General features: G+C 46.2%; 5 protein-coding genes across 13 annotated transcripts; 4 read left to right on the forward strand and 1 right to left on the reverse strand.

Moving 5' to 3' along the window:
• Window position 1: 1 nt before the first annotated feature.
• Window positions 2–1,183, forward strand: LOC103388076 (protein S100-A1-like). The gene is made up of 3 exons (XM_008322935.3): window positions 2–202; window positions 408–593; window positions 914–1,183. Exons 2-3 carry the CDS (start codon window positions 420–422, stop codon window positions 1,085–1,087), a joined length of 348 nt encoding a protein of 115 aa, XP_008321157.1. The 5' UTR covers window positions 2–202; window positions 408–419; the 3' UTR covers window positions 1,088–1,183.
• Window positions 1,184–1,185: 2 nt separating this feature from the next.
• On the reverse strand, window positions 1,186–5,020 carry mettl25b (methyltransferase like 25B). Its single transcript, XM_008322933.3, has 8 exons — window positions 4,623–5,020; window positions 4,302–4,420; window positions 4,007–4,232; window positions 3,846–3,908; window positions 3,380–3,517; window positions 2,619–3,301; window positions 1,845–2,029; window positions 1,186–1,766 (listed from the first exon to the last, which is right to left on the reverse strand). Exons 1-8 carry the CDS (start codon window positions 4,722–4,724, stop codon window positions 1,651–1,653), a joined length of 1,632 nt encoding a protein of 543 aa, XP_008321155.1. The 5' UTR covers window positions 4,725–5,020; the 3' UTR covers window positions 1,186–1,650.
• On the forward strand, window positions 4,257–7,570 carry isg20l2 (interferon stimulated exonuclease gene 20-like 2). Of its 2 annotated transcripts, XM_025061754.1 has the most exons (5): window positions 4,257–4,275; window positions 5,046–5,105; window positions 5,660–6,248; window positions 6,386–6,586; window positions 7,031–7,297. In XM_025061754.1, exons 3-5 carry the CDS (start codon window positions 5,736–5,738, stop codon window positions 7,259–7,261), a joined length of 945 nt encoding a protein of 314 aa, XP_024917522.1. In that variant the 5' UTR covers window positions 4,257–4,275; window positions 5,046–5,105; window positions 5,660–5,735; the 3' UTR covers window positions 7,262–7,297. The 2 variants fall into 2 exon arrangements, with proteins under 2 accessions (XP_024917522.1, XP_024917523.1); XM_025061755.1 differs by lacking the exon at window positions 4,257–4,275 and having other exon boundaries at window positions 5,040–5,105; window positions 7,027–7,570.
• LOC103388073 (free fatty acid receptor 2-like) lies at window positions 7,234–12,139 on the forward strand. Of its 5 annotated transcripts, none has more exons than XR_003051569.1 (3): window positions 7,234–7,367; window positions 7,679–9,839; window positions 9,953–10,480. XR_003051569.1 is itself a non-coding variant. In XM_008322931.3 (3 exons), exon 2 carries the CDS (start codon window positions 7,706–7,708, stop codon window positions 8,621–8,623), a length of 918 nt encoding a protein of 305 aa, XP_008321153.1. In that variant the 5' UTR covers window positions 7,356–7,497; window positions 7,679–7,705; the 3' UTR covers window positions 8,624–8,634; window positions 11,617–12,139. The 5 variants fall into 5 exon arrangements, 1 of the variants encoding a protein (XP_008321153.1); XR_003051570.1 differs by having other exon boundaries at window positions 7,340–7,367; window positions 7,702–9,839; XR_003051567.1 differs by having other exon boundaries at window positions 7,356–7,497.
• On the forward strand, window positions 10,261–11,623 carry LOC103388078 (free fatty acid receptor 2-like). Of its 4 annotated transcripts, none has more exons than XM_025061757.1 (2): window positions 10,261–10,325; window positions 10,672–11,623. In XM_025061757.1, exon 2 carries the CDS (start codon window positions 10,676–10,678, stop codon window positions 11,603–11,605), a length of 930 nt encoding a protein of 309 aa, XP_024917525.1. In that variant the 5' UTR covers window positions 10,261–10,325; window positions 10,672–10,675; the 3' UTR covers window positions 11,606–11,623. The 4 variants fall into 4 exon arrangements, with proteins under 4 accessions (XP_024917525.1, XP_016893569.1, XP_008321158.1 ...); XM_017038080.2 differs by having other exon boundaries at window positions 10,263–10,325; window positions 10,649–11,623; XM_008322936.3 differs by having other exon boundaries at window positions 10,315–10,455; window positions 10,649–11,623.
• Window positions 12,140–12,193: the final 54 nt, after the last annotated feature.

A 12,193-nucleotide genomic window follows, 5' to 3' on the forward strand; every position in this document is an offset into this window, starting at 1 on the left:
ATGTGTGTATTTGTCTAAACCTGCACAACCACCTCTACATTGACGTCCACATTTATCAGACCATCTTTAATCAGCAGACATGAGGGCGTCAGGCCCATGGACAGTCTGATTACATCTGAGCAGACAGATATAAAAGTGAGAAGAAGGAACAGATTTTTGTCTTCCTCTTCACCTTCATCAGTCTGTAGCAGCAGCAGCAGCGGTGAGTACAAACATCTGAGTACTTTTCAAATTTCAGTTTTCTGACTGACAGTAAGATCCATAGGTTCAGTTTCGTCTTGTGTTCCCAGTGACTTTGTGTCGCTGCTGCCTTCCTCCTGAACATCATCTCATGTGGTGACGGTTTCAAAGCTCCAAAGAAAAACGTTTCTTCTGTAGTTAAAAGATCTCCTGATTCTCCCTCACAGATACTCGCCACAATGTGCACCGTCACCCCTGACTGTTTCTTGAAGCAGAACAAACTGGAGCAGGCCATGGACACCCTGGTGGAGGTGTTCCTGTCCTACTCTGACCGGGCCCTTGGCAACAAGTACAGCCTGAGCTACACAGAGCTGAGAGACCTGATCCAGAAGGAGCTCAACCACCGTATGAAGGTGAGTCCCAAAGTCTGGGATCGTTACGAGCATCACTGCAGGTTGGTCCTCAAACTGGTCCAGATCCAGACCACACACCACCAGGGTCTGATGAGACCAACATTTGTTCACAGAGGAAGACTTTTACATGTGGCCTCCTTTAGGCTCACATCTTGTGTGTCTGACTCAAACACAAACACACTGTAGAGTGGGCCAGATCCACATGTGGTGTGGGCCAGATCCACATGTGGTGTGGGCCAGAGAGGATGCTTAATGAGTCAAAGCTAAGTTTGAATATTTAAAAAATTAAAGTATTATTATTAAATGTTATTGTTCTCCAGGGCCAACTGCAGATATCCAACCTGATGTGCAGTCTGGACGAGGACCGTGATGGAACCATTTGCTTTGAGGAGTTTGTTTTCCTGATCACTCGGGTCATCATCTGCTCCCACCCTCACTTCGAACGTTACAAACAAACCATTATAACATGTGGACAATTCAAATACGATATTTGATTGTAGTTGAATGAGCAGCTCACCAGTTCTGTCACTGATGTTTGCAGTGTCTCAATAAAAATACGGAACAAATAAAATTGTTGGAAACCTAACACTGATTCATTCCAGTGTTTGAAACTTTATTTTTTATGCACAAAAACTCTGTAAAAACACGCAGGTGTCGTTCATTCTCAGCGTGTTCACTGACAAACTTCAGCTCAATGGAAAACTGATCCAGAAACGTCAGAGTGAAATGTTCTGGTAAAGTTCTGGAAGTTTCTTCAGTGAGAGGCTGAGCTGCTGACGGGTGTGGGGTCGCGTCCCACGAATCTGAGCTGAGGCTCAAAGGAAAAAGTCTCTAAAACATGTTTCTCTGGAGAAGACGGCGAAGAATTATATTTGTCTCCACCTACTGGTAAAAATGTAACAACAAACCTATCCAACCTAACCTACTAATATCTGATCTGACAGACAATGTTTTATAACAGTGGTTACAACCTAGTTTAATCCTCGATGACAAACGATTCTCATTAAAATGTCTGTCCAGTTGCTTCTGACTTGTGGGCGAGGCTTTGTGTGTGTCCTCACTGTGAGCTGGGAAGAGTGTGTCCACCTGGTGGGCGTGGCTTCACGGCCACCAATACAAAGTTCCTGGGTGAGAAGTTTGGGTCAAACAGCGCCACCAGCTGACTGTTCACACCTGCAGGAGACCATTAGGACTGGTTAGAGGACACAGAGAACCCGGACGACATGGAGGACACCGAGGGTGGACACCTACCATTCTCCTGCAGGTAGACCATCCGGTCCAGCAGCACCAGTGTCTCCACCACAGGAGCCAGCAGCAGAGTCAGACTGAAGAAGACCACCACCTTCCTCTGCTGCTGCAGTAGACCACAAACACGGTTTTGGTCCAGATCTAGGTCCAGAGGCAAGCCCAGCCTGGCCAAACCCAGACGTGCGTACCTGAGAACCCACACAATATACGGTACCATGCACCTTATTTTGGATTCAGGACCCGAGTTAAGGTTGAGTTAGGACGTCAACTAGGATTCAGGAGGCAGTTGGCCCAGGGTTGAAGAGCTTAGATTAAGGTCTAGAAGCTAAAAGTTAGCTAAATATAAGCTTGAGTTTAGTTCTTAGTTCAAAGTGCAAGGCTAAGATTCCCAAAGTGTGGTGAGCTGCAGTGCAAGACTAAGATTCCCAAAGTGTGGTGAGCTGCCACTAGGGGGTGCGCGAGATCTCAGAAAACGTGAAGTTTGGTTTGGAGTTTTTTTTTAACGGGATTTTTCCACACAGTAAAGACGTGTAAATAAACACTTAAATTTAGAATCCAAAGCTGACATTTTAATTTAATTAATTGATTTAATGAATACTGAATTACTAAATAAATGCAGGTTATATATGTATATATGCGTGTGTGTCATATGTGTTCTGATCACAAAATTGTTGCAATTTTTTTTTTTTCCAAAGGTGTGGGGGATTTGCGGTGCATCAACCTGACTGGGATGTAGAAGCTCTAACATGACCACATGACGGTGTCAGTGTTACTCACTCTGTGAAGTCCAACTTGTGGGCCTTCTTGATGGTCTGTATTCCAGCTCTTCGTAGTTCAGGTCTGGTGTCTCTGATGACGGTCTCTAGAATGGCTCTGTAGCAGTGAATCCTCAGCAGCTCACTCTGATCCTTCAGTCTGCTGACGTAGTCCTCCAAGGCGTGACACGCCCCCTCCCGTGCCTTATAGGATAGCCTGTGTCCAGTCAAGCTTCGCACCCAGGAGCTCATTGGGTAGCCAAACACCGAGGGGTCCGAGTCCAGAGTCGGGGCGGGGGCTTCCACGACTCCCGGTGGGACGGGGTTTTCCTCGGTTGTGATTTTCATGTAGCAACACGCCACTGAGGTGATTCCACGGACATGGGGACAGTTGACAAAGTGACGGAGGAGGGTGGCGCTGAGGTCGCCGCAGGCATGGAGACCGGTAAGGATGAAATCATGGTCTCGGGAGTTGAAGCCTTCAGCACAAATGTTTGTCTGGGGAGTCCACTCCTGGACAACTGGAGAGCATCTGGTCTGGGCTGGGTGGCAGCAGCCCATGTGGTGCTCTGGCCCACACTGGCTCTTTCTTCTGGTTCCTGTTGAGTTGAGCTGTTTCATAAAATCCATCCATGTTCCCCTGGGATTTACCCAAGCAGTCACATGACGAGGGGCAGATTCTTGGCCTGGGAGCTCAGAGCCGGTCTACAGAGAAGAACGAGTTTAAAGATTTCTGTGAAAACATCTTCAGGAGGATATTGTTGATAATTTACTAAAGCGTACCTTCCTTCTCTTCTCTTTCTCCAAGGCCCACAGGAGCTGCCCATCAAATCTGGTTGCCATGTCAACCAGGGTACAGTCAGCCTCGACAGCAGTGACAGACAGACCCAAGCCGAAGGACAGGAAGCGGGTCAGGTGACCCTGTCAGAAGCAGACATTGGTTCTATGTACTGGACCAAATGATTTTATGATAAAAATAGTTCATGTTCGTAATCATTTGTGTCAATTCCCTAATCTCTAACATGACCTTCAGTTGACCATGACGATCCCAGACAGATATTATGTTCTATTTTGTACCTTTAAATTAATTTTTTTAAACAATAAAAACTAAACCTGGAGGAGGGTTTTACTGAGGTGTCAGTGGGTCTCGCTCTGCTCTATGGTCAAACAATGTTTTGGGTTCGATGATATATTTTTTCCCTTTGTAAAAATAATAATAATAATAATGTTACAATGAAAACAGTTTTACCTGTCCAGAACCGACGTCCACCACTCTGCTGCAGCCGGTCTCCTCACACAGTTCCTTCACCAACTGAGGATCACAACACAGCAGGACAGAAGAAGACCATGTACACACACACGTACAAACACACACACGTGTATGTCAGAAGGAAACAGGAAGTGACATACATGGCCCAGCTTATGGATCTCATGCTGTTTCTTGGCTTTGACGTGTTTCCTGAAGATGTGGACCAGCAGAGAACTCTGACTCAGGTTTTCATGGAACTCCTCAGGGATAGAACTAGAACCAGAGCTGGCGCCAACACGGTGTCGCCGTCTGCTGTTTCTGCAAAACGCCAGTGCATGGGCAGTGGCTCTGTAGGCCAAAAGGGACAGGGGCCAGACTGAAGGGTACCTGAGGAGACAAGACCACATCAGGCCTAAAAGACTACACACAGGTACACACACAAACACAGACACACACCTTCGGTCTTCATGTCCAGAGTCCAGCAACAGGTCTGCGATCTGAGGGTAGGACAGGTCCTGCAGCGCCACCTGCCAGCTGTAAGGTAACTTAAGCCACAGCTCTTCGGTGAAGAACTCCTGCAGAGGAACATTATTAGACTGGTTCGAGAACAGCTGCAGGATCGTAAACCCCGTAGGAACCACAAACCATGACAACCCCCGACCCTGGCAACGTATTTTGTCCTTAAGTGTTTTTTTTCATTCAGGCTTATATTCATTTTGAGTTCTTATTCCTCAGATTTGGTCATGAAAACAAACCATGTGATTGGCTGATACTCACTATGATGTAAGAGTCCAGTAAGTGTGTGTAGTGGGACAAAAACAAACATATGTTCGTCGCGAGGTTCCGCTGCTCGTCAGACGTCAAAGTCGACGGTAACATGTCACGTTTGTGGCGAAAACAGTATTTATTTCACTGTCTGCTAACGACTGGCGGTATACACATGGAAACTCCGCTCATACATTCAAGTCTGCCTCGGAATTTGCACGTCCAGGGAGTGAAAACTGTAAAATAATATTTTAATATAATAATTAAAATAATATTTTAGGATGAAGATTCACTTCATTAACATTTACACTTTACCTAATTATAAAAACAATCAACAGGTAAAAAGTGTAATCCATTTCTAAATAGTATATTTGCAATAAATATAATATGAATCCCACTATGTCCTTGTTTTCTTCCTTTCCTTAAATGCATCAGCAGTTTCTATGACCCGGAAGTGAATACGTCTGAGGTCAGGAGCATGTTGCAGCACCACAGGTCTGTTTCTTTCTCTCAATAACAAACGTGACAACTGTTTTATTTTTTATATTTAATTTTCACACAGACCATGGTCATGTGATCCAACCAATGACAAAATATGCGGAAACGTCATGTGTGTCCACCAATAAGAGTGTCGAAAGTTACATCCGGTTACTTTAGCACAACAGGGAGGAAAACCTCGTTTTCTGCCGCACTGTAGTCCATATAGAAATCTGTAAAGTAGCTCAGAGGGACACAGTAGTTGTTAATTATCATGTATTATTACTTACTATTAATTATCATAATATAGTGATGTTATTTAGCAATTACAAGGTGTGAAGTCGTGACTTCACTATTCGAAATCCATTGATCAGATAGACCTCAGTGATACAAACTGACCAGAGGAGGCAGCAGTAGCAGCTCCTGGGTTTCTCTGAACTTAAACATTATTTACCCTTTTCCTTGTGCACGTTGGATAAAGGTTTACAGTTCGCTCTGCATAAATAGTCTTGATTTCCACCCATTCTTCTCTGATTAGGAGTGATGTTAACGTTAACGTCTTTCTATCGTAGGGTGGTTCGACTTTTTCTAAACATCACCAGAAGATCTGACTGAGCAGAACTTCATCAACAGTACCTTTTAAGTATCATGTTTAACCACAACAGCAGAGGGCGCTCCCTTGAGGAAACCGTGTGGATAAATGGAAAAAAGAGAAAAAAGAGAGGGGGGAATCTGAAAGGGCAACAGAAAAACCACCAGGGGGCATGGTTGTCCACTCTGGATCCTGAAGTAGCGTCTTTGCAGCATCAACCTCCACCCAAGCCAGACACAACCGTGACTGCAGCTCCAGCACAGGCCTCGTCTTCTTTCTCTGAAACAGTGAACAGGAAATCCAGCAAACCTGAAACCCCGGTCACTTTAGGTCTGAATGGACCAATCTCAACCAAGATCCTGGCTTTGGACTGTGAGATGGTGGGGGCGGGGCCTAAAGGTCACATAAACCAACTGGCACGCTGCACCATCGTGTCGTATGAAGGCGATGTGGTTTACGATAAATTTATTAGACCCGCCCTCCCGGTTACCGACTATCGCACTCGATGGAGTGGGATCCGCCATTGTGACCTCATCAAGGCTACACCCTACATACAGGCACGCAAAGAGGTGAGAACTAAACAGAAGCTCAGAGACAGGATTGAACCAATGTCCTTCTGTTTTCTGAAAGACATTGAAATGAGTGTCAGCAGTGTTTGACCTCTGACTCCATCACTGTCACTGTCCCAATGTTTTTATTATCTGAGATCCTGAAGCTGCTCGTGGGTAAGGTTGTGATTGGACACGCCGTCCAAAACGATTTTAAGGTCCTGGGTTACGGTCACCCGGGGACTCTGACCAGAGACACGTCCCGGTGTCCTCTGATTAACCTGAAGGCTGGATTCACCCACAACCAGTGTGTGTCACTTAAAAGACTCACCAAAGCCATTTTCGACCGCGACATCCAGGTACCACGGCAACCTTCAATGTTTAACCCTTAGTCACAGAAGTTTAGGGTTGAAGGTGAGCGCCCCCTGCTGCAACAAGCAGCTAACAAACATGGCAGACATGGAAACAGCCAAGAAAAGATTTTTCAGTTTTAAGACACCGATGGAAATCAGTTTAGTTCCACCTTTTAGGTGAAGAAGTCAGACTGTTCCAGATTAACAACAGAAAAGCAGCTGATCCACCGCTGCCTCTAGTGGTCAGTTTATGTCCCAGAGGTAAATCTGAACAAAGGATTTCCGACAGCAGTTTAAAAAAACACATTTGAACTTAATGGTAGAGCCATCATTGGATTAACAACTGCTGTGAGTTTAAGTTTTTCTCTGTGGACTTTGGTGTGGGGGGATTGAGTGTCTGAGCAGTTGGACTTCCTGTTCTGAACCCCCACCTCTACCTCTGTTAGACAGGAAGGAAGGGTCACTCATCTGTGGAAGATGCCCGAGCCTCCATGGAGCTGTACAAGGTGGTGGAGCAGGAGTGGGAGAAGATGCTGGTCTCTAAACCTCAGTCCACATCGTCCTGAGGACCTGGACCTGGAGTCACAGACTGGGGGAAGTCAGACAAGAGACCTTCATCATCATCATCATCGGGTTCTTGGAGACATCAACCTGTCGATCCAGAACTTCAGAAATGATTGATGAATTGGAGACACATTTGATAAAAAAAAAAAAAAACTGGCCACCTGGGGGGGGGGGATCCAAATGATCTGAAACCACTTCCTGCTGCTGCTTTGCCTATTTGTAGGTAAATATTAACCAGCAGACATGGACTGAAGGTTCAGTCCCAGTTTGAACCTGGATCTTTTATGTCGGCTCCTCTATAAAGGTGTTCAACTCTGGTTCTGGTTTATATATTTTAAAAGTTCTTCTGACATGTGAGTAAAAAGGTTTGTTTAAAATGTCATTTATTTAAACATTTTACTGCCTTCATAAAGTCTACGGTCACAAGACCTGTTGTTGTTGTTCAGATGGATGGATGGATGGATGGATGGATGAAGATGGACGAGTTCTCATCCTAACAATCCTAACACTTGCTCTTCCTCCTTTTGTTGGAAGCTCCTTCACTTTCTGTGCCAAAGCATCATGGAAGTGGTGCACAATATCATTCTGGCTGTTTACATCATTTCCTTTCTGATTGGTCTGCCGGCCAACCTTCTGGCTCTCTACGCCTTCAGTGTGAAGATCTGCTCCAAGCCACAGCCGACCGACATCCTCCTCCTCAACCTGACGGTGTCCGACCTGCTCTTCCTCTTTGTCCTGCCCATGAAGATGCACGAGGCAGCGTCTGGCATGATCTGGACATTTCCGGCCGTCCTGTGCTCCATCACCTCCTTCATCTACTTCTCCACCATCTACTCCAGCTCCTTGTTGCTGATGGCCATCAGTGTGATTCGCTATGTGGGCGTGGCCTTCCCCATCTTCTATCTTCGGGTGCGGCGGCCGTTGTACGCTGTTGTCGCCAGCGCTGTGATCTGGCTGCTGTCCATGGGCCACTGCAGCATCACCATCATCATTGAGAACCATCCGTACTTCATGGAGAACTCCTCCCAGAACAACAGCAGCCGTTGCTACGATAACTTCCAGGAGAACCAGCTGAAGGTCCTGCTCCCTGTGCGGTTGGAGATGTTCCTTCTGCTCTGCCTCTTCTGCATTTACTGCTACTTGCATACCATCTGGATCCTGTCACACCGGACCAGCATCAGCCAAGCTCGGCGACGAAAGGCCATAGGAATGGCTCTGGGAACGCTGGCAGTATTCCTGGTCTGTGTGATTCCATACAACTTGTCTCATTTGGTGGGTTATGTTCAGAGACAGAGCCCGATATGGAGATACTACGTCCTGCTGCTGACCAGCCTCAACACCTGCATCGACCCCATCATCTTCTACTTCTCGTCCTCAGCCTTCCGCTGCACCAGTGCCAGGTCGGTCCTCAGGAGGAACCACCTCTGGCCTTTACCATCACAAAGGCCAGGAATGAATCCCAGCCAAAACATTCCTTAGATTTAATCCAGGTGTGAAGGTCACCTGGCCTGAGTGACCTCAGGGACCTGGGTTCCCCGGATATATATTTTTAAATGATTTTTGATTGTTTTAAAAGCTGAATCTAAAATGTCCAGTCAGGCTTCTGTAGCACACTCAGGCCCCGCCCCTTCTCCCACTTCCCAGTTAGTAGGTCCTGCTATGTTACTAACAGATGTTCTAATTACAGGGGTGTTGAATGGTGGAGGGGTGCTAAAGGGCGGGGCTTAAAGCTAAACTTTAGGTTGTGTTGATACTTTCATTTCCGTAATGTTCTTTTGGCATCAGGTGGACATACAGAGACAGACCTGGACGTGGTCCACGGTCCGTCTGTGATGTACTTTGTCACTCACTGCTAAAAATAAAAACCTTGAGTTACAGCCGTAAATGTGGGAATTAATTACAGAATTGAACTGTGGGTCAGAGAAGCAGTTCCAAAACAACACTGAGCAGGAGCAGTGAGAACAGACCGTGTTGATCAATGTCAGGGTTGAGGCCCTCGGATCAGTCCGGACCATCCAATCAGATCCTGGCTGCTCTGAGTTGTACTTACACGCCCTCTGATGGCACCAGAGGTCCAATGACAGACCACAGAGAGAAATGGTTCATCATCCAGGTCATTGTTGGTCGTTGGGTTTTGAGCAGCGAGTCCAAACCTGGACCAGGAAGTTCTGCATGATTACAGTGTACACAGGCAGGGCGAGCAAATTAGGTAGAGAGAGAGAGAGAGAGACATCAGTTTGTCACATTACTTTACATAAATGATTTGCATCAGTGAAAATAGTAACAGTGAGGAAACAGTTGCTTCATATTCAAATTCAATAGTTAAAAAAAAACCAAACAAATATCTGTTGACTTCTTCGTACAAATTTAAATTTACAGCTGCAGAAAAACTTCAGTAAAGACGAACAATTCTAACTTTGTTCTGAGGATAAAGACTAATAAATGTCCACTTTCTTAACAACTGTTAATGTGTCAACACTACTTGGTAGTGACACACACGCACACACACACAGGAAGAGCAGGAGTCCACAGAGGAGGAGGAGAACCAGGATACTGCAGGGGATTCCAGCAGCGACACCGGCCACAGCAGAACCACTCAGACCGTCACCTACTGTTAACAACACACGCTGCTGAAACAGAGGCTGGTCCTCAGTGAAAACACCGCTGCCTCCAGTGGTCAGTTTATGTCCCAGAGGTAAATCTGAACAAAGGATTTTCAACAGCGGTTGAAAAAAAAAAAACACATTTGATCTTAATGGTAGAGCCATTGGACTTCCTGTTCTGAACCCCCACCTCTACCTCTGTTAGACAGGAAGGAAGGGTCACTCATCTGTGGAAGATGCCCGAGCCTCCATGGAGCTGTACAAGGTGGTGGAGCAGGAGTGGGAGAAGATGCTGGTCTCTAAACCTCAGTCCACATCGTCCTGAGGACCTGGACCTGGAGTCACAGACTGGGGGAAGTCAAACAAGAGACCTTCATCATCATCATCATCATCATCATCATCGGGTTCTTGGAGACACTTTGATTTGGGTTACGGTCTTTTTTTCTGGACTCATCCAGAGATAAGGATTTGAATCCTGTCTGTCACTGAGCATTTGATTAAAAAAAACGGATTCCCCTGAGGGGGAGAGATCCATATGATCTGAAACCACTTCCTGCTGCTGCTTTGCCTATTTGTAGGTGAATATTAACCAGCACACATGGACTGAAGGTTCAGTCCCAGTTTGAACCTGGATCTTTTATGTCGGCTCCTCTATAAAGGTGTTCAACTCTGGTTCTGGTTTATATATTTTAAAAGTTCTTCTGACATGTGAGTAAAAAGGTTTGTTTAAAATGTCATTTATTTAAACATTTTACTGCCTTCGTAAAGTCTACGGTCACAAGACCTGTTGTTGTTGTTCAGATGAATGGATGGATGGATGGATGGATGGATGGATGGATGAAGATGGACGAGTTCTCATCCTAACACTTGCTCTTCCATCTCTTCCTCCTTTTGTTGGAAGCTCCTTCACTTTCTGTGCCAAAGCATCATGGAAGTGGTGCACAATATCATTCTGGCTGTTTACATCATTTCCTTTCTGATTGGTCTGCCGGCCAACCTTCTGGCTCTCTACGCCTTCAGTGTGAAGATCTGCTCCAAGCCACAGCCGACCGACATCCTCCTCCTCAACCTGACGGTGTCCGACCTGCTCTTCCTCTTTGTCCTGCCCATGAAGATGCACGAGGCAGCGTCTGGCATGATCTGGACATTTCCGGCCGTCCTGTGCTCCATCACCTCCTTCATCTACTTCTCCACCATCTACTCCAGCTCCTTGTTGCTGATGGCCATCAGTGTGATTCGCTATGTGGGCGTGGCCTTCCCCATCTTCTATCTTCGGGTGCGGCGGCCGTTGTACGCTGTTGTCGCCAGCGCTGTGATCTGGCTGCTGTCCATGGGCCACTGCAGCATCACCATCATCATTGAGAACCATCCGTACTTCATGGAGAACTCCTCCCAGAACAACAGCAGCCGTTGCTACGATAACTTCCAGGAGAACCAGCTGAAGGTCCTGCTCCCTGTGCGGTTGGAGATGTTCCTTCTGCTCTGCCTCTTTCCTCTGCTGCTCTGCATTTACTGCTACTTGCATACCATCTGGATCCTGTCACACCGGACCAGCATTGACCTAGCTCGGCGACGAAAGGCCATAGGAATGGCTCTGGGAACGCTGGCAGTATTCCTGGTCTGTATGATTCCATACAACTTGTCTCATGTGGTGGGTTATGTTCAGAGACAGAGCCCGATATGGAGATACTACGTCCTGCTGCTGACCAGCCTCAACACCTGCATCGACCCCATCATCTTCTACTTCTCGTCCTCAGCCTTCCGCTGCACCAGTGCCAGGTCGGTCCTCAGGAGGAACCACCTCTGGCCTTTATCATCACAAATGCCAGAATCAGTTTTCAGCCAAAACGTTCCTTAGATTTAATCCAGGTGTGAAGGTCACCTGGCCTGAGTGACCTCAGGGACCTGGTTTCCCCGGATATATATTTTTAAATGATTTTGATTGTTTTAAAAGCTGAATCTAAAATGTCCAGTCAGGCTTCTGTAGCACACTCAGGCCCCGCCCCTTCTCCCACTTCCCAGTTAGTAGGTCCTGCTATGTTACTAACAGATGTTCTAATTACAGGGGTGTTGAATGGTGGAGGGGTGCTAAAGGGCGGGGCTTAAAGCTAAACTTTAGGTTGTGTTGATACTTTCATTTCCGTAATGTTCTTTTGGCATCAGGTGTACTTTGTCACTCACACACAGTACACAGGCAGGGCGAGCAAATTAGAGAGAGAGAGAGCGAGAGAGAGAGACATCAGTTTGTCACATTACTTTACATAAATGATTTGCATCAGTAAAAATAATACCATAACAGTGAGGATAAAGTTGCTTCATATTCAAAAAAACAAAAAACAAATATCTGTTGACTTCTCTGTAAACATTCAAATTTACAGCTGCAGAGAAACAGAGAAACTTCAGTAAAGATGAACGATTCTAAGCTTAGATGCACAATGACTTTAAT

This window comes from Cynoglossus semilaevis, chromosome 13, assembly GCF_000523025.1.
Source record: "Cynoglossus semilaevis isolate Cse_v1.0 chromosome 13, Cse_v1.0, whole genome shotgun sequence".
NCBI lineage: Eukaryota > Metazoa > Chordata > Actinopteri > Pleuronectiformes > Cynoglossidae > Cynoglossus > Cynoglossus semilaevis.

Bases quoted from the DNA above. Each gene is read 5' to 3' on its own strand.
- LOC103388076 (XM_008322935.3), top strand. From the start codon at position 420: ATGTGCACCGTCACCCCTGACTGTTTCTTGAAGCAGAACAAACTGGAG. The intron at 594-913 runs GTGAGTCCCAAA...ATTGTTCTCCAG, and splicing joins AGCTCAACCACCGTATGAAG to GGCCAACTGCAGATATCCAA.
- mettl25b (XM_008322933.3), bottom strand. From the start codon at position 4,724: ATGTTACCGTCGACTTTGACGTCTGACGAGCAGCGGAACCTCGCGACG. The intron at 4,421-4,622 runs GTGAGTATCAGC...GTTCCTCTGCAG, and splicing joins TACTGGACTCTTACATCATA to GAGTTCTTCACCGAAGAGCT. The intron at 3,909-4,006 runs GTATGTCACTTC...TGTGATCCTCAG, and splicing joins AGATCCATAAGCTGGGCCAT to TTGGTGAAGGAACTGTGTGA.
- isg20l2 (XM_025061754.1), top strand. From the start codon at position 5,736: ATGTTTAACCACAACAGCAGAGGGCGCTCCCTTGAGGAAACCGTGTGG. The intron at 6,249-6,385 runs GTGAGAACTAAA...TTATTATCTGAG, and splicing joins ACATACAGGCACGCAAAGAG to ATCCTGAAGCTGCTCGTGGG. The intron at 6,587-7,030 runs GTACCACGGCAA...TCTGTTAGACAG, and splicing joins TTTTCGACCGCGACATCCAG to GAAGGAAGGGTCACTCATCT.
- LOC103388073 (XM_008322931.3), top strand. From the start codon at position 7,706: ATGGAAGTGGTGCACAATATCATTCTGGCTGTTTACATCATTTCCTTT.
- LOC103388078 (XM_025061757.1), top strand. From the start codon at position 10,676: ATGGAAGTGGTGCACAATATCATTCTGGCTGTTTACATCATTTCCTTT.